General features: G+C 37.5%; 4 protein-coding genes across 9 annotated transcripts; 2 read left to right on the top strand and 2 right to left on the bottom strand.

Moving 5' to 3' along the window:
• Positions 1-100: 100 nt before the first annotated feature.
• Positions 101-5,378, bottom strand: zgc:153169 (uncharacterized protein LOC767799 homolog). 3 transcript variants are annotated; one of them, XM_034302928.2, is made up of 11 exons: positions 5,295-5,378; positions 4,472-4,665; positions 4,063-4,201; positions 3,648-3,804; positions 3,460-3,505; positions 2,867-2,905; positions 2,190-2,278; positions 1,941-1,956; positions 1,705-1,772; positions 1,006-1,110; positions 101-695 (listed from the first exon to the last, which is right to left on the bottom strand). In XM_034302928.2, exons 2-11 carry the CDS (start codon positions 4,578-4,580, stop codon positions 603-605), a joined length of 861 nt encoding a protein of 286 aa, XP_034158819.1. In that variant the 5' UTR covers positions 4,581-4,665; positions 5,295-5,378; the 3' UTR covers positions 101-602. The 3 variants fall into 3 exon arrangements, with proteins under 3 accessions (XP_034158819.1, XP_053088211.1, XP_034158821.1); XM_053232236.1 differs by lacking the exon at positions 5,295-5,378 and having other exon boundaries at positions 4,472-4,753; XM_034302930.2 differs by lacking the exons at positions 2,867-2,905; positions 5,295-5,378 and having other exon boundaries at positions 4,472-4,753.
• On the top strand, positions 5,368-11,824 carry tbp (TATA box binding protein). 4 transcript variants are annotated; one of them, XM_053232235.1, is made up of 9 exons: positions 5,470-5,486; positions 6,120-6,177; positions 6,992-7,129; positions 7,370-7,707; positions 7,845-7,932; positions 8,548-8,639; positions 10,341-10,508; positions 10,627-10,721; positions 10,826-11,824. In XM_053232235.1, the coding sequence occupies exons 3-9, from the start codon at positions 7,076-7,078 to the stop codon at positions 10,903-10,905; spliced, it is 915 nt and encodes a 304-aa protein (XP_053088210.1). In that variant the 5' UTR covers positions 5,470-5,486; positions 6,120-6,177; positions 6,992-7,075; the 3' UTR covers positions 10,906-11,824. The 4 variants fall into 4 exon arrangements, with proteins under 4 accessions (XP_026792582.1, XP_034158818.1, XP_053088210.1 ...); XM_026936781.3 differs by lacking the exon at positions 6,120-6,177 and having other exon boundaries at positions 5,368-5,486; XM_034302927.2 differs by lacking the exon at positions 6,120-6,177 and having other exon boundaries at positions 5,457-5,520.
• On the bottom strand, positions 11,130-14,661 carry pdcd2 (programmed cell death 2). The gene is made up of 6 exons (XM_026936770.3): positions 14,187-14,661; positions 13,161-13,400; positions 12,907-13,044; positions 12,733-12,833; positions 12,330-12,443; positions 11,130-12,222 (listed from the first exon to the last, which is right to left on the bottom strand). The coding sequence occupies exons 1-6, from the start codon at positions 14,497-14,499 to the stop codon at positions 12,058-12,060; spliced, it is 1,071 nt and encodes a 356-aa protein (XP_026792571.3). The 5' UTR covers positions 14,500-14,661; the 3' UTR covers positions 11,130-12,057.
• A 1,568-nt stretch (positions 14,662-16,229) lies between these two features.
• On the top strand, positions 16,230-23,075 carry rhoua (ras homolog family member Ua). Its single transcript, XM_026936811.3, has 3 exons — positions 16,230-16,778; positions 18,104-18,162; positions 20,065-23,075. The coding sequence occupies exons 1-3, from the start codon at positions 16,535-16,537 to the stop codon at positions 20,512-20,514; spliced, it is 753 nt and encodes a 250-aa protein (XP_026792612.1). The 5' UTR covers positions 16,230-16,534; the 3' UTR covers positions 20,515-23,075.
• Positions 23,076-23,362: the final 287 nt, after the last annotated feature.

The raw sequence follows: 23,362 nt of genomic DNA, 5'->3' as shown, positions 1-23,362 counted from the left end.
TGGCCCGGCTTCCCGGAAGTAGTAGTTCTATTGTACAAGGACCGGAACGTATACAGCTGGAAAATGACAAACTTAAAAACTACAATTCCCTACACCGCACAGCATTCGTAATGAGTTCATAGTTGTTAGACCGTCTCACTCGCTACTGCTGCAATCCTGCCCTCTATCATAAGAGGTAAAAATTACGTCATTAGTGAAACGTGGCATAGACTGGTGTGAATATGAATTACTGATCAATAAAGTAAGTGCGTGTGTGTGTGCGTGTGTGTGTGAAGAAAGCCTGAGTCAGATAGATTATTCCTTTAATATTACAATAGGAATCACATAATATTATAATTCTTTCTGATGAGTAACTGCCTGTAATTATAACCCACAACCATTATGTAAAAAACAAAATAAAATGGCATATAATAAAATTCCAAATTATACTAATAAATTATAAATTACACAATGAAATACTTCAGTACAGTAGCAATTATGTACACAGATTACTATTATATAATTCATACTGCTGTACATAAGATTTTTTTTTTTTTTACAAGATTTTTATCTCTTGAAATTGCATATTTGAAAGTTTATACTGTTGAGAAGGAAGAGGAAATTTAATAAGAAAGGACATGTTGTTCCACTGAATCCATTCCCTGCTTCCAGAAAGTATATGGGAATTCCACTGAGGAAGCTGCACCAACCTCTCCCTGAAAGAACAAGAATGATGTTTAGCAATTACATATCACCTTACAAGGTGACATTTAAAAACATGACAAATTACAAGGACAAGCAATAACAACCCCTAATATATTTCCAAATTTTGTATAGTGTAGTATACATAGTAAGATTGCTGCAAGCAGCTTGTGTGTGTGTGTGTGTGTGCTTATGTGCTCATATTTCTGCTCTGTGTCTGTATATAAAAATAATGTACTTATGGAGTATTCCCTTAAACATACAAATGTGTCCAATTATGGACCTAACTGACACAGACTGTGGCAGGAAATATTATTCATTTACCTTCATGTTTAAGGCAATAAGCCCAATCTCAAAGCATTTGTCTTCTCCAGTTCTTTTCCTTATATCAGCAAGGACAGAACAACAGGCTTCTTTAGGAGACAAACCCTTGTAGGCAAGGACAAGAAACAAACTGTAGGTTGACCTGTGGCAGCTGTTCTACATTTCAGACACTATATACATTACTGTGCAAAACTCTTAGTCATACCTAAAGAAATAGTGCAAAATGAAAATGGCCAAAATAACGAAATGCAAAGTTTATAAGTATCAAGATAATCACCATGCTAAGCAGCAAATGTTAACATAATGCATGAAAAATATTGGTTGCATTTAAAACTGCATAAATTCTCATTGGTACACTGGGGTGCAGTATTCAAAGAATTAGCTGGTATGTTGTTCCATGCTTTTTGGAGAACTTGCTACAGTTCTGTCTCTGCAGGTAGAAACACACACAGCCTTAATAATGTAGTGAAATGTGGTCTTTTAAATAATTTTTCTTTTTTACTGATACATGAATGCAGTAGACATAAAATAGGCATGTAAGACAAAATTTATATTAAAAATGTAGGCTTGAACCCTTGCACAGTACTGTACAGTAGAATGGGTTTACAACAGATCTCTCACCTGTCATTCCTTAGAAAGATAAACATAAAAGTATAAATTAATATTCTTTATTAACTAATACCTTTCTAAAGTACATACCTGTCTCATCAACTGTACAATCTGAAAGCTAGGACAGTAGCACATGATTTTGTCCCCATCTCCTGATGCTGGGTTAGACAAAATAACTTCAACATTAAAATACAATTCAAAATTCTAAAACAATCTAATCCATTTCTGTAGCCTTCTTGCACAATCCTGGATTATAATGTATGTATGTATAGTTATACTCTATATTAGGCTGAATCTGATGAGATAAAGAATTACAGAGCACCAACCTGCTGCAGCACCCACCTAAAATACAGAAAGAAGGATTAAAATCACACTTCCCCAAAACCTGAGATTACATTAAAATATTCATTTACTATCAAAAATGTAAACTATATTGATGTGATATAGATATCACTAATACAAGTTGATATTTAACTAGCTTGTTCTTGGTTGCTGGAACCACCTCCTAAAAATAAATTATGCACTATAAAAATGCACTGTAATATTTCTGCTGCAATGCAAGATGAAAAGCTTACTCTGTGGTCAGCATATAGGCCGCAACCAGGGAGTGGAGAGTCCCCCACTCTCCCTGGAGCCTTGAAAGGTTTTCCTGATGTAGAAACACCTAAACAATTTATTAGAACCACATTATTACTTTATGTATATATATAGAAATGATCCTATTCCTTTTTGTCCACAATGAGGAACATACTGTCCAGGATATCCAGGTTTTTCTCTGACCTCTACAACCTGAGATACACTTCATAATTCAATAAACAAACAATTAAATAAGTAGGTAAGTAAGGTAACACAGATGATTCTCCGATCTAGTTTGGTTAAGAAAATGACCATTGTATCATCCTGTGTAGTACTTGGAGGCATTTCATCCATTGAGATGAGACATGTTACTCATATTTGCATCATCTTTGTATCTTTTGCTTTTTCAGAATTTTGGCACCATTTTGTATAGTCCATTTTATATTTTTGTTCTCTCAATATCAGCTGACTAAAATAGAATAAAACAAATTATTTGTTCTTATTTTCTCTGTGTCTTATTTCTTTCATTCTTTCCTTTGGTCTTTCCTTTTTTTCCTTCATTTCTTCTCTTATCCCTCCGTTATTTTCAGGTCATTGCCAGCAGCGTGTATTTCCTTCAGAAAATGCCATTCTAGCTTAAAAAAAAAATGCAAACATTAAGGCAAATTATTCTCACCTACAGTTATGTTTCCTGCAAGATCCAAAGCAATAAGACCTGTAAGTAAATACAAGACAGCCTTACTCTTCTCTGCTCTGCTTAGTGGTTTGAACTGTCACAACAGACAGCCTAACAAGTGAATTTTAGTATTCATTCAATTATTAATCCCTTTATACATTATTGCAGAAACTACGCAGAGTAACAAAAGTTCAGATTCTACCTAAGACAACACATTCTGGAAGTATAAACAGAAGTACAGGAAGTACAGAATCAGTATAAACTAAATACTGTAAAATAAAGCAGTTCCTTAATGTACTATGGGGAAAGTGCAACTAAATGGAGAAGGATAGGATGGGTTATGGTAATGGAGATGAGACTTCTATTGACACAAGACCCAGCAAAAGTACAACACATCATAACAACATCTTCAAAATATTACACATAATTAGCTTTGCACAGAAGAAAACCATCTCCAAATTATTTACAGCTAGAATTGAGATATCTGTGAGGCTTCAATATTAAACTAAAATAAACTGATCAATTAGTGCCTCATTGACTTCATCACTGACTGAAGCATGAAAAAATAAAAAAGGGCTCCAGTTCATACTTACTGATAGTATCATGGCCTCTGACTTGTTTCCCATTTTCAAGAAATTCCTTAAGGTGTACATCAGTTAAAAACAAAAACAAAAAAAATAAATAAATAAAATAAAATTGTTGTAATATTGTCCCTTGTACTGGTGAATGGTATTGGCCTCAGCCTCTATCCTAGAGATCCACTGATATTGTGTCTGAGTACCTGATACGCAGTGGCTGCATGGTCTGAGAGCATGCTGTTATTGGGCTCAATGGTAAAACCCTGCTCCCGTGCAAAAGCTTCAGCTCCTTCACCAACTAAAAAGCTGTGAGGACTTCTCTCCATTACTTGGCGTGCTACTCGACATGGCTGCCCTACCCTGACAACAAAAAAAACACATATGGTAAAGTTCATTTACATACTACAATCAAAAGGAAATGGATAGAATTTTGTTGCAATAAAATAGATAGAATTAATTATTAGATAGAATTAATTTCAGTAGCATGAACAAAATTTTTGAATAGTAGGCCAAAACACCCTACATGGAAAAAATTGAAAAAATATAATAACAATAATACATTCAGATGTACATAAAGCCATTTGAGTCTGAAATAAGATTCACCATGTCTCTCTTTACCCGCGCAATGCAGCTACTGCCCCAAATCTCCCAGGCACACCTTCCATTATTGCTGCATCACATTCAACTATTCCCTTGTTATTGGGGAAGCCTCCTCTTCCAACTATATAACGGCCTGTCTGCACGTCATTCTCAACATCTGAAAAATAATGATGTACTGTCCCAATATACATAGTCATTTTGCTACAGGTAAACAGAGTGAGCCTCAATGGCTCTGACAACCTTTGTAACATTCAATGCTTCATAACAACATGGCTGAAAAGTTTTTCAAACAATTTAATACTGATATTCACTTTACCTATCCACAAGAAAAATTACTCCACATCTCCCACCCCCACAAGAGAAAGGACTGGGACTTACATTTGTTCTGACACTTTACTTTAATGCATATATTTGGCATTTTATTTACCTGCAATTGCACTCTCTACAACATCAGTGGAACTTTGTCCAGCTAGAATCATGCACCGCATTCTTTCTACAGCAGGGAGGGAGAAGGACCAAGTGCCCACAGCAGCCATGATGTATGCCTTATGTAGTCTCTGTGCATGTGTACCCGGGTACAGCTTGCCCTTTAAAAGTGTTGTCTGAGTGACCGCTCAACACCTGAGCAAAAAGATTGAAAACAGCCTGCGGGTGTGAATTTGTTGTTGTTGTTGTTGTCCGTAAATATCCACCACAACCAAGGTGGTCATCTATATAGAAAAATGTAATAGGTAAGGACTTTTACAACTTTACTATATTTGAAAAATAAATAATTCAGCTTAGGTAGTGCACTTAAAATATGATACACATATAAACAATGCCAAACTGGTAACTATAAGCTACAGTCTCATAGCTGCAATATAAAGGTAAAGAAGCAAAATTCAGGTATTAAATATGTCTTGGCTGATTGTTTTACACAATCTAACCCTTAAACCTTCTGTGAGGAGTAAAGTTCAAGTCTGTGAGCAGAAGCTTCAAATATCTTTAATAATAGCTAGAGCGTAGCTGGATATTTATCAAAAATTAATCAAGAATATAGTTACTATTTATTCAATAATCAACTGCCTTTTTAAAAAAAAATTATCTAGCAGATAATTGTTAGCATAACATATTTCTGGAATGTTTAAAAATGGAAATATTTCTTTTAAAAAAAAAGTAAACATCTGTATTTATCTTGCTGTATTTTAATATTATTTGTTTATGATTTATTAATTAAATAATCCTTTTTAAAGTCTGATATTCATCCTTGCCTTCGACGTTGTGCACTCTTCGCTATCTACAGGCAAAACTTTTTGATTGTTTACATTTTACCGGAAATGTGGTGTTCCCAATTCGCGCAAGGCATCATGGGGCGCAGGGATATTAAAACGCCGGAAGTAGTTCAGCGAGCAGGCGGAACTGGTTGTAAAGGCTCATGTTTTTTGCGCCTAGTCTGAGACAAGGTAACCTGAAATTACTAACCTGAACTCAGAATACGTGCGTGTTTAAAGTCTTTCATTTATACTGTTGTGTGCATTCAGTTTTTTTTAACCACCATAACGCATTTCTGGACATGTTTCTGTTAAGGTAAAGGCGAGCGTTACTAGCGGTGACAGGCTAACATTAGCATACTAGCGGACTTTTGCTAACGGTAGGTAGATTTGACTTAAACCGGTGAGATTTTTTGAGGCTGCTCGCCTCACGGTGTTACACCGCTAGCGTCATTAGTACATAGACTAATATTTTTGTGTCCAGTTTTGCGTTTGTTGAAGGATGCTAAGCGCTGTTTTTTCTAACTAAACCAGGAGAACACAGCGCGCCAGTATTCATTCAGTTGCTCTGCAGCTAGCTGCCGCTTCATTTGAGGCACAGTGCGTGTCATTTTGCCTGCTGCAGTTGCATATTTTTGTTAGTTTCTGGAGTTTATCAGCTTTGATTTTTTTGCAGCGTAATATAGGGTCTTTTCTGTGCATTGCACATGTTTTGGCTGATTATCTAAGTTTGCCGCTGACGTTCTGTATCCACATTCTTGTTCTCACTTGTAACTTAACGAGTGAGGCTTATTTTTTATTTATTTTTTTTATAACAACGGACAGGTTTTCTCGTTTCGGCCGTGGTCAACGATAACGTTTCTCCATGAACACCGACGTCAGGGTAAATGTTTCTATTGATTTTTAATACAGCGCTGTACTTTCTCCACTCTCGGGGAATGAATGCGGTGATTGTGTATTTGCTGAAGAGGGAATGAGGACCTTATTTAGAAACTGCGACATACCAGTGGTCCTCTATCCCAGAGCTTTTAAAATCTCTACATCTGATGCCACACATGCAGTAATATTCTCTTCAGCTGTAGTTTGTTGGTGCTTAAGGACCGTTTTTTTGTTGTTGTTGTTGTTGTTTTTCCCTCTTCTTTTTTCTCCCCCATTTTCGGTAAGATGGCAATATTAAAGTTCTGGGTATTGGCCAACACTTAATGCTGGTCTGATACTGGCATTACCTGACCCACCTGAGTCAACCCTTTTTAAGTTTCTGTTGCCATATTATGTGAACCATCAGCTGGTCTGGCAGGTTGTGTCCTTTCTTAACATGCAAGATTTGTGTTGTGTCCATGTTACCCACATTCACCCCATTAAATATGTCAGTAGATTGGTCAGAAAATAACCAGGTATCCAGTTACCTGATACCTGTTTGGCTCACTGATCCAGATGATAGGAAGTTGTTTATTCAAACCCTTCTGTGACCCTGCACCATACGTGGGATACTACTGTGGTTTTTTTTTTTGTGTGTGTGTGTGTGTTATGGTTTATTCACAGTGCTGTGGTTAATAAGCTAGTGATGGTTTTTTTTTTTTTTTTTTTTTTTTTTTTTGCAGTCCAGTAGTAGTTCTGCATGTTTTTGAACATCCTTTTAGATAATCCTTTAGCTAGAGCTGATGTACATGACTCATAAATGTACTGTTTTTTTGAAGGTCTATCACTGAATGCTGTTGGACATCTAAGCTCCTGCCTGTGCTGATATCATTCGTCTGCTGTTGGCTTCATAACTGGACAACATGGAGCAGAACAACAGCTTGCCTCCATTCCCACAAAGCCTTGCATCGCCTCAGGTGATCAGCATACTGGAACAGTTACCTAAAAAAACTTATCTCTTAATTTCCATTTCCAAAATATGTCCTTGCTCATATTACTTTTTAAATCTAAACTTGGTGTAGATTAAAGAAATGGGCATGTAATTTTTTCCCTAATTAATTGTCTCTCAGATAATTGTGGTTAAAGCTAATTTTTTTTTATCCCTCATTTCTTATTAATTTCTCAGATGATAAACATTTTGTTCTTTTTGTTTGTAGGGGGCCATGACGCCTGGTATCCATATCTTTAGCCCTATGATGCCATATGGTACAGGGCTTACGCCACAGCCAGTACAGAACACCAACAGCCTATCACTCTTAGAGGAGCAACAGAGGCAGCAGCAACAACAGCAGCAGCAGCAGGCAGCTTCTCAACAGCAGGGTGGGATAGTGGGAACATCAGGCCAAACTCCTCAGCTTTATCACTCACAAGCAGTTTCCACCACCACAGCACTGCCAGGAAACACCCCTCTCTACACAACCCCCCTAACACCCATGACCCCCATCACTCCTGCCACACCTGCTTCAGAAAGCTCTGGCATTGTCCCTCAGCTACAGTGAGTTCTGCCTTTTGACTTCGTGTTGTACTGGGCATTTGTTCATATCCACAGCGTATTTGTGTTGTACCTGATCTTGTTCATCTATTCCTTCATTGGTAATAATTCAATACATGAATACCTTATTTATTTTAAAGAAATATTGTGTCAACTGTGAACTTGGGATGCAAACTTGACCTGAAGACAATAGCACTGCGAGCCAGGAATGCTGAGTATAATCCTAAGGTAATACTTTCCTACATATAAGCACCTTCTCTCTATTCATATTTCAGTCCATTTGTTGCACTATCCTACAAACTGACCATTAAAGTAGTGATCACCACCTTGTTTACCATGGACAAGAATTTCAATACACATACAGAATCTAAGTTGAAGGGCAGTCAAACATTTTTTATGAAATGCTTTATTGAGTTATTCAAAGGCATTTGTAAATTAAGTTCCAAATCTATATAATTCATGCTTTTAGAGACACCACAATTATAAAAACTTAACTATAATTACGTTTTGTCTTGCTCATTCTGCACCCTTTATTGTTACAGTTGTAGTTTGGATATAATGTTGCATATTGTAAACAGTTATTGACTGACTTTAACAACTGTCATTCAGCATTTGTTATAAGTGAGTTTTGAGTCAACAGGTACTGGGAAATGAGTGAAAATAATTTCCCAGGTTCTTGAGTCAGTTGTGTTAGAAGTATTCTGTAACTGAGGATGTGAACTGGGAATTGCCATTCTTTGTTTTAAATTAAATGGTTTCACAGGATATTAAGTGATGGCTTACTTTATCTAAAATATGCTGTTATATTTGGCCTCACATAAAATGAGTGATTCTTTCTTTCAGCGTTTTGCGGCTGTCATCATGAGAATACGAGAACCCAGAACAACTGCTCTGATTTTCAGTTCAGGCAAGATGGTCTGCACGGGAGCTAAGAGGTAAGAATGAAATCTCATTTTCACTTAGGCATTTAAACCTCTGAAGAGGGAATTGTTAATTGTGTAATATTTGATACAAATATGTTATACAAGGAGTAAGCATATGACACAAATGCCTAGCATTTATTCAAACCAATATGCCAACATCCATACTACATAACCACATATTCTATTTGGCAAAAAGTTTGTGGACACCTCACCATCACATCTATATGTGGTTCTTCCCCAAACTGCTGCCACAAAGTTGGAAGCACACAATTGTCTAGAATGTCTTTGTATGCTGTAGCATTAAGATTTCCCTTAACTGAAACTAAAGGATCTAGCCCAAACATGGTCCAGCATGACAGTGCCCCTGTGCACAATTCAAGGTCCTTGAAGACATGGTTTGCCAGGGTTGGAGTGGAAGAACTCGAATGGCCTGCACAGAGCCCTGACCTTAACCCCACTGAACACTTCTGAGATGTATTCTCACCCAACAACAGTTCCTCACCTCACCAATGCACTTGTCCAAAATCTAGTGGAAAGCCTTCCCAGAAGAATGGTAATTATTGTAACAGCAATGGGGGATTAAATCTGGAATGGGATGTTATAGTCAGGTGTCCACATACTTTTGGCCATATAGTGTATGATCATGTAATCCAAACAATGGAGTTTTTTGGGTAAAGGAAAAGTACATTGTCCTAATAGAGAGACTACTCTACACAAGTGACTCCTTGGGCACCATGGCCACCAGGGGGACCCTTAACAAATATGTAGTTGTTTGGGTTTTGTCCTGAATCCATACTATTGAATGTCTACACCATCCCCTTGTCATTACTTAGTGACCTTTTCTCTAGGCATACTATTCAGTGCAGTGCATGTAGATTTTTTTTCCCCAACAATATTTTTTTTCTGCCAAATGCCATAAATGGATGTAAATTAAAATGAATTTCCTTAAGAGCAATGTATATTTGATGCACATGCACAGGGAGGTGCTAGAGGTGGAGAAAATGCTGGAGTTGAGTAGCTAATGGAGCGAAGTGCAAAAGTTTCCATGCCTTAGGACAAAAGGAAGGAAGAACAAAAACTTTTCTGTTTTCCTGTCATATGTTTAGAATTTTTCAGAATATGAATTTTGTAGATAAATTGTAAGATGGTGGTAGTCTGCATTTTCCTTTTTCAAACCAGATATCACAGGAGTTGCAAACTTTTGCATTCATGGTATGGTAGGCAAGCATTTGTATGGTAGGCAAGTATTTGTGGTGTTTAATCGGTATTATTGTAAAATTAAATAATATTAATCAATGAGAAACTGTTTGATAAAACCTCTAACTGCCTATAATATATTTGCATTAAAAGTGTGCAGACTTGATGTGCATTGGATTTATAACTAGTGCTTTTGAGCACTTTCTATGAATCAAGTTCCTAAAAAGATCACACTGTATGAATCTTGTTTATCCTGTAGAGATTCAGCAGACAACTGCAGGGTTTTACTTCTGTGACCATTTTGACTACATCTGAGGAGTGGGTCATTCTGGTGGGCAGGGCACCAATTCAAATCTTGCTTAGAGCCCACAAAATGCTAGAGCCAGCTTTGTCCTAATAAACCTCCTACACTTTTTATTGCATTTAAGCAGATATACCTTGTTGCCATCAAACCTGGCCATGGACGACTCCCAGAAAAGTTACAGTAGTCAATGTGTGTATTGTTTCCCTTCCCAGCGAGGAGCAGTCTCGCCTGGCCGCCAGGAAATACGCAAGAGTAGTGCAGAAACTCGGTTTCCCTGCCAAATTTCTAGACTTCAAGATTCAGAACATGGTCGGAAGTTGTGATGTCAAGTTCCCGATCCGACTGGAGGGCCTGGTTCTCACCCATCAGCAGTTCAGCAGGTCTGTCTTTGTCATTGTCATGAAAAATATTGTGTACTTCATTTAGTGTACTTGATTTCTCTGGTTAGACCATTTTTCTGTTTGTGACTGACACTTTGCAAAATGTTTCTTTTTCCAGTTATGAGCCAGAGTTATTCCCTGGTTTAATCTACAGAATGATTAAACCCAGAATTGTGCTTTTAATATTCGTTTCAGGCAAAGTTGTACTCACAGGTAAGTTCTTTATGTAAGTATATAAATATAAAATAAAAATGCACATAGTACAGTTTGGAAAAATCAAGATGATATGTTGAACTGTTATTGTTTTTCCTTCTCAGGTGCAAAGGTGAGGGGTGAAATCTATGAAGCATTTGAAAATATATATCCTATCTTAAAAGGATTCAGAAAGACAACATAATCCTGTTGACCTGCACCTTTCTTATTGTACTTGTTTGAGGGAACTGAGTTTACTAGGACATCTTTTCTCTTACTTTTGTTTAATTAAGTGTAAATACTAATGTGTTTTATTCACGGATAGTGAATGGAAATAACTTTTATTTTTTTTTATTCAGCTGGTTTGTGGCTATCATAGTCTGCAGTTTTACCAGAATCTTTTAATGGTTTTACCATCTGTAAAAAATGTTTTGTTTTGTTTTGTTTTTTTTAAACATTATTCACATTCCTTCTGCGAGCAGGCAGGTTCTTTTTAGGATAATTTCTGAGAAGTGCAGGACTGTCAAGATACAAGAAAAGTGTTGAAAATATTTATCAGGATTTAAAGTGTTAAATATTACAGAGTTAATAATGTGTCTCAAGCAGTTAAAGTTCATTTGCCCCCAGTGGAAGCTGTGTGTGTGGTAAGATGCACAGATCGGTTGAAAATTGTTGAAGTTTCTGATTTGGTGGGCCTGGCTTATTTTGTTAAAGCAGCTGTGCAGTATGTTAAGAACTACTTTTGTAATTTCATTGTGAATTATTCACTGAAATGTTGCAAGTCTTCCACCTAACCCTTGTAATGAATATAATATCTGTTCACATCCATGTTAGTGTTGGCTCTCCAAATACATGGTGCATATTGATAACCAATAGTTTTGCTGATAGCCAAGTGCACTTTCCTTCTGCACAAATCCCTGTAAACATTTGTCTGTTCATGAAAGTTTTTTTGGAATGGCTGAGAGCCTGGACTGTGATTTGATTGATGTCGCTAGATATATATTCATTATATGGGTTATATTCAGCTTCTTGTCAAGCACTGATAATGTAAATTTTTTTATTTTTTTTTTTTTGCATCAGTTAGTGATTTGCTTTGAAACGAGCAAATAAATTTCTTATCCGTTTACTGTGTCTTGTATACTGTTCTTTCAGTTGGCTCATCCCACATTAAATAAAACATTTCTCTGCTCATGACATTAACCAACCTGTTCATTAATTTAGTGAGACACTTCAGCACCCCTTAATTGAGATGCTTAATTTGGTGGTGGTGGTGTAAAGATTTATTTTTTAGCTTTTCAGCACTCTGAAAAATGACAACACTGTTGCCATAACCAGTATATACTATATTATTTAGTAGTTAAACTCCCTGATCCTCTGAGAAGTCTTGTTTCCAGATGAACTCAGCTGAATAGTTTTTGCCTTGGTCACAGCTGGCAGCACATGTGTAGATGGCCAGCATCCCCCAGTCTATGCTGGCATCTGGTCTGTCCACCTTTAGGTGGTTAAGCAACTGTGGCATGATCTGAAATTAATACATTCTAGCTTAGTTCATTACATATAATAAAATTGCATGCTTGCTTATGGAGCTGTGTGATGCAATATTAAGGCACAACTAATATTCTCAATTACCTGAAATTCAAAGATTCTGTTGGTGCCACATGGGCATTTTGGAACGTCTTCTTTGCTGGGCACATGTTCAGATGACACCCAAAGTGGAGATCCTTCTCTGCAATATCGCAATACCTTTATATATATATAAAAAAAAAAAAAAAAAAAGCCAAGCACAGTTAGTGTTTTTACGCAGATGTCTCAGTTCTTGTTTTCTGAACTTTTTAATAGGAATATTAGGGAACTTTTTGGTTTTTTTGTAAATCACCAGTTGGCTATTGTACCCCAGTCTATGCTGAAATGTGTCCTGCCCACTTTTAAGTGGTTAAGTAACTGAGCTATGATCTGAATTCGGTACATTTTCCAGCTTCCTTCATTACATATCATAGCTTATTTATAGGCTATATTCTTAATTATCACTGACCTGATGTGGCTCTGCAGCTATGCGCTCCTTAAATTTCTGAAACATTTTACTGTCCTGTGATTCATGGAGGGCCATGGACTCTAACTCGCTCTCCTCCAAATCTGTGAAAGAGATCACCACTGTAACCAAATATCTCATAACTATCCAGATTTGACTTTTTTTTTTTTAAGTTACCTGAAGATTCAGTATTTGCTTGCTCCAATGAATTTGAGTCAGCTGGCTTGTCATCCTTTACTGGGAGTTCTTCAGGTTCTGTTACCAACTCCCACTCAGGAAACAGAAACAAATTTTCAGCATCAGAAGCAGAGAAAGCTGTTGGTCAAAATGTTAGAAAGAAAAAGAACACAGAGTTAATTGTAATGGTTGTCTTTGTATGGAATGGATACAAGATTTGAATTCATGGGATGTGATCATCTTTCAACACTCACATTCACTACTGCATTCTTTCTTGTGCCGTTGTTTCCAATCTATGGCCTGATGCTCTTTGCTGCAGTATGTGACTGTGTGGCAGCGTGAACATGCTTTGTGTCCGGCGCAGCCACATAGCCTGCACAGTTTCACTCCTGATCCTAGTACATGCTCATCATCTGCGCTGGCAGCTGGCTCTTCATCGGGGGGAGGGTCATACGAATAGAAGTCATTTTTCCTTGGTAACTGGCTTCTGTACACTAAAAAAAAAAAAAAAAAAACAATCATTATTTTATAACAACCTACATAAGATCAGAATATTACAATGACTGAACTGAAATAATACACCCTTTAAAAAGTGTCAGAAAATATTCTTTATAGCCATGATTCTCAAAAGTGGGGTCCAGGAAGTATAGCCAGGGGATCTGCCTTTTTTTTTTTTTTTTTTTTACATTTTATTACAGTAATGGAAATGACAATCCTTCATGATCAAACTTATTTGACATATCTGATATTGAGCTTTTATAGTTAGTTATTATAAACCTATTTGAATACTCACTTTAATTGTATGAGCTTAATTCATACCTCAACTCAAATCAACTTAAATCTAATAACAATTTTTAATAAAAATGGATTCTGTGAGTGGAAAGTTTGGGTACAAAAAGTTCTCCAGCTATCCACGATTATTGTACATATTTAAATAATGATTCTAATATTTGAATAGTTGGGTTAGATCTGTGGATCTGAGAACCCTATCTTTAAAGTGATGCTACATGAATGTAATGCACAGTTATGGTGTTTTGATATTTAGAAGGTAGAGATTTTATTAAATAACTTCAGCCATAGTTAAATCACTAGGGGTTAGGGGTTAGGGAAATGACAATGGACCGTTTGGGAATCGAAACAGTCGACTCTTCTCTGTGAGCTAAACCAAATGATCTGACTCACTGAAAAGAGCCGGAATTTCCATCACTAGTGCGAAATTATTATTTAGTTAAAGAACCATCTACTTGGCACTGTGTTCCAGTCTGTCAAATTACCATTACCTTTAAAGCACCGGTTGTCGTTTGCAGTGTAGCACTCAGGTGTCTTGCAGCAGAATACGTACAGTGTCCTATGAAAACTCCGCTCTTGTCCGACAATAGGAGCATAAACCTGTAAGAGAAACACTGTCGGAAGCTGGCATTTCTCACACACGAGCTCGGCGACGGTTGGTAAATTCAGCTGGCTCAGCCACGCGGGCCTCCCGCCGACTTTACTGGGAAACTGAGCGCTAGCGAGCTGCCAAGGCTCTGCCTCCTCTAAAAAGCCCAGCACAACCCCAGTTTCTCCTTCTGAGTCGGTACGGTTTCCAGACATCTGTGCTAAGTTTCAGCTACAGCATCAGCTAACTCTTCAGCACGACGTGCTTTCTTGTGCGTGTCCGTAATAAAGTTCGGGTGAAACAGAAGACGTGGTGAAAAGTGGCCGCGCTCTGGCGGTCCCTACCAGATTCTGAGTAAAAATGCGAACTGTGAAGGTACTTTCAGCTCTTACAGTAAATCTTTTTATAACGACGGAGATACTGATTTAGGGATTTGTTACCCTACTGTGTGCGTGATAAACCAGTCTAATAGAATTCTGTGCAAAGAAAACAGAGGAAAACACATGCGCATACTGTCCTATGACAAGCAATACGACTAACTCAGATTACTAAAAACTCCAATTCAGCATATCTGCATCATTTGTAATTAAAATTCCAGACATCTACTTTACAATATTCAGTAATCATATCTGGTCCATATATCAATAAACCAGTTGTGAATGACATATTCGTACTGCAATTTTGACCAGTTATATAGCTTTGACTTACAAAGAATCTTATTATTACTTAGCTACATTTTTTGCAGGTAGAAATTGCAATTAAAAATATACAAATTGAAATTCTGATTAAGCTAGTAAAAAACAATGTTCATATGTACGTAATTAATTTTGACTAACAGAGTGTTATTACAATATAGCCTAACTACAATTACAGTACAACTTGGGGAGGAGTAACACGTGTAACCCCACCCACAACAAATTTGATTGGCTGCTGGATTGCGTCTGTTCCACCAGTAAAAACACTTATGTGAACATATGAAACGCGCAGGAAACACTGTCCCGTTTTTAATGGATACTCAGTCAGAGTCAGCACACGGTTTACTTCTAGTTGTGTAAAACAGATACGGTGATATTAAAGTTTATTTTATGTATGTCCACCACTTTCTTGTCAGTGTTTTATAATGAGAAACCCACTCACCCAAATTCACACCTTGAAGACAAAACACAAATCAACGTTTTTAGATTTTCAAGCATCTGTATGACGAAAATATTATAACTTAAACTCGTTTAAGGTTATCTTGTAACATTAAATTACAAATATTTTTGAATATATGTATATCCAGCTGTATTTGTTTATGCAATTTATTTATTAATACTTCTTCTTACTTTCATCCTTCTCACTAGCAATCGGATTGTAAATGAAAATGACGCATGTCACTTGTTACTCCGCCTACCATGTGTAACTCCGTCACGTGTTACTCCGCCTACCATGTGTAACTCCGCCCCCAGTTCCAGGCTGCAGCGATTCCGAACTGGTGAAGATCCTCAGGTTCAGTTTTACTGCCAAAACACACCATAAATATCCACTAGATGGCATGATTGAGCTGATCTTTCTGTAAAATATCAATCTCATATAGTATATTCTAATTGGATACTGACATCAGAAAAAGTGTTTGTTTGTTTTTTTAATTTGTCATTAAATATATTATATGCTTACTACTGGATTTGTACCTGTCATTACAGACAGTCAGCATTGGGACCATTTACACTACAGTTTATGCTAGATTGTAAAGAGACTTCTGTACCCAAGAATAACTCAATTAGCACAGTTCACTCTACAAAAGCTTACATGCAAAGAGAATAGAAATGATTCTATATTCACTGAAAGCTACATAGTAAAGTGCATGTAAAACGTGCGTCATCTTAAGCTTGATTTCTTATGCTCTGTGTGTGTGTGCGTGCGTATGTGCGTGCGCGCGTTGTGTGATTGAAATGTGTGTGTGCGCGCTCGATGATGTCATCCTGTTGGAGTAACGCGATGGGGCTGGATCACATGGTCCAGGAGAGGAGGAGTGGACCCTCACCATCCTCACTCCAAAACTGAGTCCAAGTTTGTGTCTGTGCCCTACGCACTTTGCTCGCTTTTAGGCGTGCCTAAAATTAACTGGACTAATTTTTTGCATATGGATATTGCTTTAGCGTTCACGGACACGGCAGAGATATCTCATCACAGACTGGGTCCAAGCATGAACGCATATGGACTGGAGAAATCAGGGTTAGCCTAACAGTGTTGGGCTCTGTGTGTGCAGCGATGCCTCCGCAGGGTGTAGGGGAGTATAAACCCGTGTCAGGCTCGTCAGTGCCGCCGGTACCACCGCGCAGATTCAGGAGTAAAGATGTGGCCAAAAGGAGCCGCTGGGGCTCGGCGCCGGAGCGCAGGGTGAAGTGTGTGCTGGTTGGAGACGGAGCTGTTGGTAAAACAAGTCTGATCATCAGTTACACCACCAACGGCTACCCCACGGAGTATGTCCCAACGGCTTTTGATAACTTTTCAGGTAACTAACAAGAGCATAAAATGAGTACTCTGATATTTATGAAGTGATCTGCAATACAGTTTATTGACTTGCCTCTCACTGAGATACATTTAACTCTCTGAAGCCTCTTATCAACTTCTGCTTGGGAAAGATCTTGAATATGGTCTTTAAATAAATAAATAAATAAATAGATAAAAATCAAGCAATCAAAACTGAACAGATTCAGTAAGAATATTTTCTAACTAATTTATCAACAATCTCAGGGGACAAAGGTACTTGTTGTTGTCACTGTTATATATTTCACATGGAACATTGTATGTAAAGTACCTTTAAAACTCATTAAATGCACCTTGAAGACAACTGTCTTGCAAAAATCTACTTAAGAAAGATCTTTACTAATATCTGGCATAAATAGCTAATCAATCAATCAGACAATTTATTATGTAACACCCTAAGAAGAAAAAAAAAAAGATACAAAAAAGTTCCTGTATGTGTCACTTTTAATATGTATATTTCACACTGAAAAGTGAATGTCGTATACCTTTAAAATTTATGTAAGGTACACAATATGTCCAAAAGTATGTGTATCCCCTGACCATCACACCCATATGTGGTTCTTCCCCAAACTGTTGCCATAAAGTTGAAGGCACACAATTGTCTAGAACATTTTTGTATGCTGTAGCATTAAGATTTCCCTTCACTGGAGCTAAGTCCAAACCTGTTCCGGCATGACAGAGTCCCTGTGCACAATGCGAGGTCCATAAAGACATGGATTTCCGTGGTTGGTGTGGAAGAAATCGAATGGCCTGCGCAAACCCTTGACCTCACCCCTATTGAACACCTTTGGGATGAATTAGAATGCCAACTGCTCACCAGGACTTCTCACTCATCATCAGTGCATGACCTCACTAATGCTATTGTGGCTTAATCCCAACAGCCACGTTCCAAAATTTAGAGGAAAGCCTTCCCAGAAGGGTGCAGGGGGCCAACTTCATATTAATGCCCACTGTTTTGGATCTGGATGTTCAACAAGCACGTATGGGTGTGATGGTCAGGTGTCCACATATTTTTGGCCATATAGTGTACATATCTGTTGTAACCTTGAGCATACATTTACATTGCATGTATCTTGTAAAACAAAAAACACTTTTCATTGACACTGACAGGAATTATAAGATTATGTAATTTAGATGGGAGCAATGTCTGTGTGACCTGAAAACTCCATAATGGGTTTTCAGTCCATTGCCATTACCCAAGTCCATCCACCATACCAGTGTAGATGAAAGTGGAAGGGTGTCCCACCAGACACATGGTGGTCTCTGATTTGGATGTGTTTTTCTCTGCAGCGGTGGTCGCAGTTGATGGCAAGCCTGTGAAACTCCAGCTGTGTGACACTGCGGGCCAGGTCAGTGCAGCATTCCTCTGATCACAACACATCACCTCACACATGCACTTTAAGGACAGGCAGCTTCTGTCTCCTTAGCCTCTGGATCCTGTCATGGTGTAAACATATGACACACTGTTTATGCAAGAGTGCTGACTTCAGCTCTGATTTCGTTTCTGTACACTCTTAAAGTAGTTGTTTATTCTGTGAATATGTAGAGGAAGTAGGAAAAAGTGATAGACCATCAATCATGTTTTTAATTGGTCATGACTGAGCGTAAGTAGAATAAAGCCAAGTGAGTAATGAATGGCTCAGATTATCTTGCTGATTCATGATACAGGGTTTTGGTAGAGTTCACCAGTGTGGACATACAGCTTCCTCCTGAGGGAATGATAGAAATAACGTTGCATCAGTCAAATACTGTATATAGCAGTGTATGAGGGAAGAACCAGCTCTAGGGGATTGCAAATAGGAAGCTCTGTAATTGTGATAAATGATTCGTGATCCGGGGAAAAAAGGAGGCCTACTTTCGGTTGAGGCACAGCTGGGGCTAGTCAGTGGAAACGTGAGACCAGTGTGTTTTTAAGGAGCCAAGCCGGCTGGGGAAAGAGTGAGCAGGGAAGTATGCCAAGAGAACATGGAGCAGCACTGCTGTCCTGATAGAGAAAAAGAGATTTCCAGTTCATTTTGGGTTCAGGGGACAAGCAAGTGGAAGCAAGATAATAAGTGGTAGCAAAAATAATTCTTTATTATATTAATTCATTTATTTTCAAAAAGAAAAGATGACATGGTGACACATACTGTGAAATGCAATACACTGATATTTATAAGCATCTAATAAAATGTAGCTTATCTAAAGACGTCTGATCTTCAGTAGACTCATACAGACATGGTACACTGTCTTGTGTTTTTATTTTTCGAGTAAACAGGTAAATACAATTTTATCCTGCCATCTGCAAGCCATCTAAAGAAATGTCATTTTTATTAGTCACTGCAACCACAGTAATTAACTTTATAACTAACTTTTAAAAAATGCTTAACTGGTATGAATCATGAAGGTTTTTCCCTTGTGGTGAGAAGTTCCCAGTTAACTGAGCTTAAAGGAAATGGCTTTTGGCATATGAACTAGTTCCAGTCTAAAGGTTTATGAGGAAAAGTGAAAGTAGTGGAAAGCTGTGTTAATAAACAACAGTATTTTGTTAGACTTTATCTTAGCTGGTTGACATCACAGGTCTGGATAAAGTCAAGATAGGTAATTGCTACTTTTTGTCTTGCCGCTTGAAAAAATGAAAGACACATTATAGCAGTCAAGTATCCTGAATAATGTTGAAGGAAAATATGTTTATCAGGATTACCAAGTGTTGTTTGTTTTATGTCTTCCCAAAAAAAAAGATTAGTTCACAAGGGGAATTCACAGATTCTCAGAGATTCACTTGTTGAATGAATAATTGGAATTAAATGTAATAAATCTCCCCAATTCATTACCACTGTATAATTGTTCATTACCATAAATATGTACTAGACTGGAGTGTGAAGTAAGATGAGATAACAATTTCAGGGTTTGTTTGTTTGTTTTAAGATATGACATATACCATACATCTTGATCCCAGCTGTATCAAACTTATTTCTGTAAAGCTGCTTTGTGACAATGCCCATTGTTAAAAGAGCTATACAAATAAAATTGAATTGAATTGAATTGAAATTAAACTGTAAGAATAAGGAATAAATTCAGAGCACTACAATACAAGTGTCAATGTTGAATGGATTCCTAAGGAGTTTGTTCAGTGGTGTAGATTTTACTCAGCAGTATCTGATGAAACAAACACATTTAAAAGAACGAATTTCCCACATCTGATATTATTCAAGACTGTCCACTGTTAGATTTGATGGCCTTAACAGATTTTTTCTGCATTTCCCATCCAGGATGAGTTTGATAAGCTGCGACCTCTGTGCTACACCAACGCTGACGTCTTCCTGTTGTGCTTCAGTGTAGTCACACCATCCTCGTTCCAGAATGTCAGAGAGAAATGGGTGCCTGAGATCCGACGGCACTGTCCACGCACCCCTATCCTGCTAGTGGGGACCCAAGGTGACCTCCGGCAGGACGTCAACATTCTCATCCAGCTGGCCAAGTACAAAGAGCGTCCAGTGGAGCCACAAGAGGCCTGTGTGTGTGCTGAGGAGGTGCATGCTGTGTCTTATATGGAGTGCTCAGCACTTACCCAGAAGAACCTGAAAGAGGTGTTCGATGCAGCAATTCTAGCCAGCATTCAGAACATAGACAGCCAGCAGCAAAGGTTGATGAAACGCACACCCAATAAGATGAGGACGCTCTCCAAGTCCTGGTGGAGGAAATACTGCTGTTTGGCATAGAAGGACAAGAGGGATATTCACTCTTGGAGGTTTTAAGTATGGACTGTAAGACAAAACCGAAGGCTTTAGGGGTTGCTGTAGTAATTTATGAACAGAGATTAAAATTATATTGAAATGTGATGGGACATAGTGCAGACGAGCAGGATAAGTGAAATGAAAAGATTCTACAGACATTAACAACACTTATCCATCCTTTGCAGTGGAAAATGCAAAGTTGACTCTTCAAATGAGTTGCTCGTGTCTAGTTTCACGTTCCTGCTCCAGCCAGTGTTTTTGCTTTGTCTTGAATAACAGAGAGCAAGGAGAAACAACCATGCAATATAGCATTGCAAAAGAGAGCCACATGCAATATAGCATTGAATACCTTTTATTGCTGTTGAATGAACTCATAAAATCATCACTGCAGGTGCAGTTAATTCAACATTGGTGTTTTATTATGCAGCAGATCCTCTCTAACACTAACACTAAATTTAGACTACTCAGCCTACACTGTGAAATAACAAAGACCACTTGGGTGGTCCCAGATAGAGGACAATAGTCCACCAATATTTATGCGCTGTCCTTCTTTTACAACACAATTTGTTTCTAAATTTTAATTAAACTACCTGGACGAACAGCTTTCCTCAAGCTGGAATATCACGATTTCCTGTTGGCTAGCCACAAAGACCTGCTTCAGTTAAGAGTTACTAAAGTGTGAGTGTATTCTAGTGCACTATCAGTAGTTTGGCATCGGTTTGTTTTTAGCGATCTGTGAGGTTGAAGGACAGCCCAGTTCCAAAACAGCTGAATGAAAAAAAGTCTAGTTTACTTTATGACTTAATCCATTCAAAACATGAGGTCATGGTCAGTAAGTGAGTATTAAAGAGGCAAGTTAATATTTTTGTATGTACTGCATGTTCTCTCATGCCAGAAGTGCTTGAATTGGAAAAACGATGTTTGCTTTCTATGTCACTAGACATTGGCTGTTTATCTGTCATGAAGATAAGGTGTACAATAGGGGTTAGTGTTTAATACAGGAGTTTCCCTTGAAATTACAGATCGATATCTCACAGAGCTGAAGTTTCAGACAGCCTTGATAATGCTGATAAATTTGAATGTATTGCTTTAAAAAATCATTATAGTTATATCCAGTGTGTTTTATTTACAATTTCTGTATTTTTATGTCCATTTCCATAAAAAAATACCAGTTCTTCATAAATTCCATACAGCAATCTAGCAACCATGAAACTATGAAAGCTGGATATTAAAGTGTATAAGTAGCCTGAAATTATATGATATATACAGAAAAATGTGATAAAGCATGTAGAGAATGTCCAAAATTTATTTCTGTATAGCTCAGGTAAAGCTGTATCATACAGGTTTTGTTTAATCTAGAACAAGTGACCCTAGCAGATTATATTACTTACCTGCTATTACACTTTGAATGTTATATCACAAAAGAAGTTATGGTTTATTTCAATCATTTTTATTTTCTTTCTTTCTTTCTTTTTTTTTTTTTACAAAGAAATCAAAATCATATTAATAGCCAATAACATTGGCGATTACGGTTATTAATAATAACAGTGCCATTGTTTATTAGGAATCTGTCTCCATGACTTGTATCTGAATTTTATACGCATGACAATGTCTATGAAAAGACATCAGTATAACTTTGTGCCTGGTCTCCTGTTGAGACACCTCAATCTGATGTCATGATAAACACTACAGATATGAAGCACAAGCATCATTTATTGCTCAACATTTCCCCAGTTGTTGTAAACCCTGGAGCTTTATCCTCGGGTAAATAATTGATTAGGTCCACCCACATAGGATGAACTGGAAAAGTCACCTGCTGAAACGGGACATGAGCAAGTGAAAATGGAGTGGCACTGAATAGAGAGGTTAAAGTTTCACAAGATAAGCAGCGGTAGACACCGGAGTACCAGTAAGCCTGCCCTTCCCAACATGCTTATATCAGCAATGAACTGAAACTGATGTCTCTTTGAAAGTTGCCTTCATATACTAAAAAACAAAAATAGCTCCTCATGTCTACCATCCATAAGAGTGTAAGTGAATGTGGAGAGATGGAGTCTTTGGTTTCTGAATGTGAAAAACTGAATACTGTAACTGTACATGTGAAAGAGAAAGCTCAATGAACACACATACAACTGGAAATAAAGGTGCTGTTAAAAGATTTTTGAACACAATAGTTGGTACATTGCAGTCAACATGTTTCAAATGTAATTGTGAAGTTACATAATGTATGAATTGTGTTTGACACTGGCATTTTGCTAATCTTTGAATTGAATCAAACTGAATGTTGGTAAAAGGATGAATGTCAGTGTTGAATGCTACAGTACAATTAGCTTTTGTTGGGTACATTTCTTTATTGTCAAATTGCTTGCAACACTGTGAACTGTGTATTTTTGGGGGTAATGAGCTTGTTGCAAGATGATGTAAGATTTACAGTAGATGAAGATATTCTCAGAACCTGGTCACAATCTGGCGGGACATGAGATGAGATAATAGCACAGGAATGTATACAGATTGTTATCCTTTTTAAAATAAAGATGCAAAATATCTATTTGTAGTCTACCTATAGTCTACTAACGACTGAAGAGTCCATGTTCTCTATGTTTTAAAGTAAACTCTTCATCACTTTTACAAAACAATTGCTCTTACAAGAATAAGTGACAGCTCTGAAATTATTCATGTGATGATCTTTTTGCCAATTTGGACTGCTCTGATATGATACTTTAAGAGTTGGACATCTTAAAATACCATATCAGTCACACCCTCAGCCACAATTTTACATGGCAATAAATGTTAATACATGTTCAGTAGTACTCTGCTGTTGACATTTACCATG

This window comes from Pangasianodon hypophthalmus, chromosome 3 (assembly GCF_027358585.1).
Source record: "Pangasianodon hypophthalmus isolate fPanHyp1 chromosome 3, fPanHyp1.pri, whole genome shotgun sequence".
Taxonomy (NCBI): domain Eukaryota; kingdom Metazoa; phylum Chordata; class Actinopteri; order Siluriformes; family Pangasiidae; genus Pangasianodon; species Pangasianodon hypophthalmus.
The sequence above is the reverse complement of the archived record's forward strand: the minus strand, read 5'-3'. Positions and strand labels throughout refer to the sequence as shown.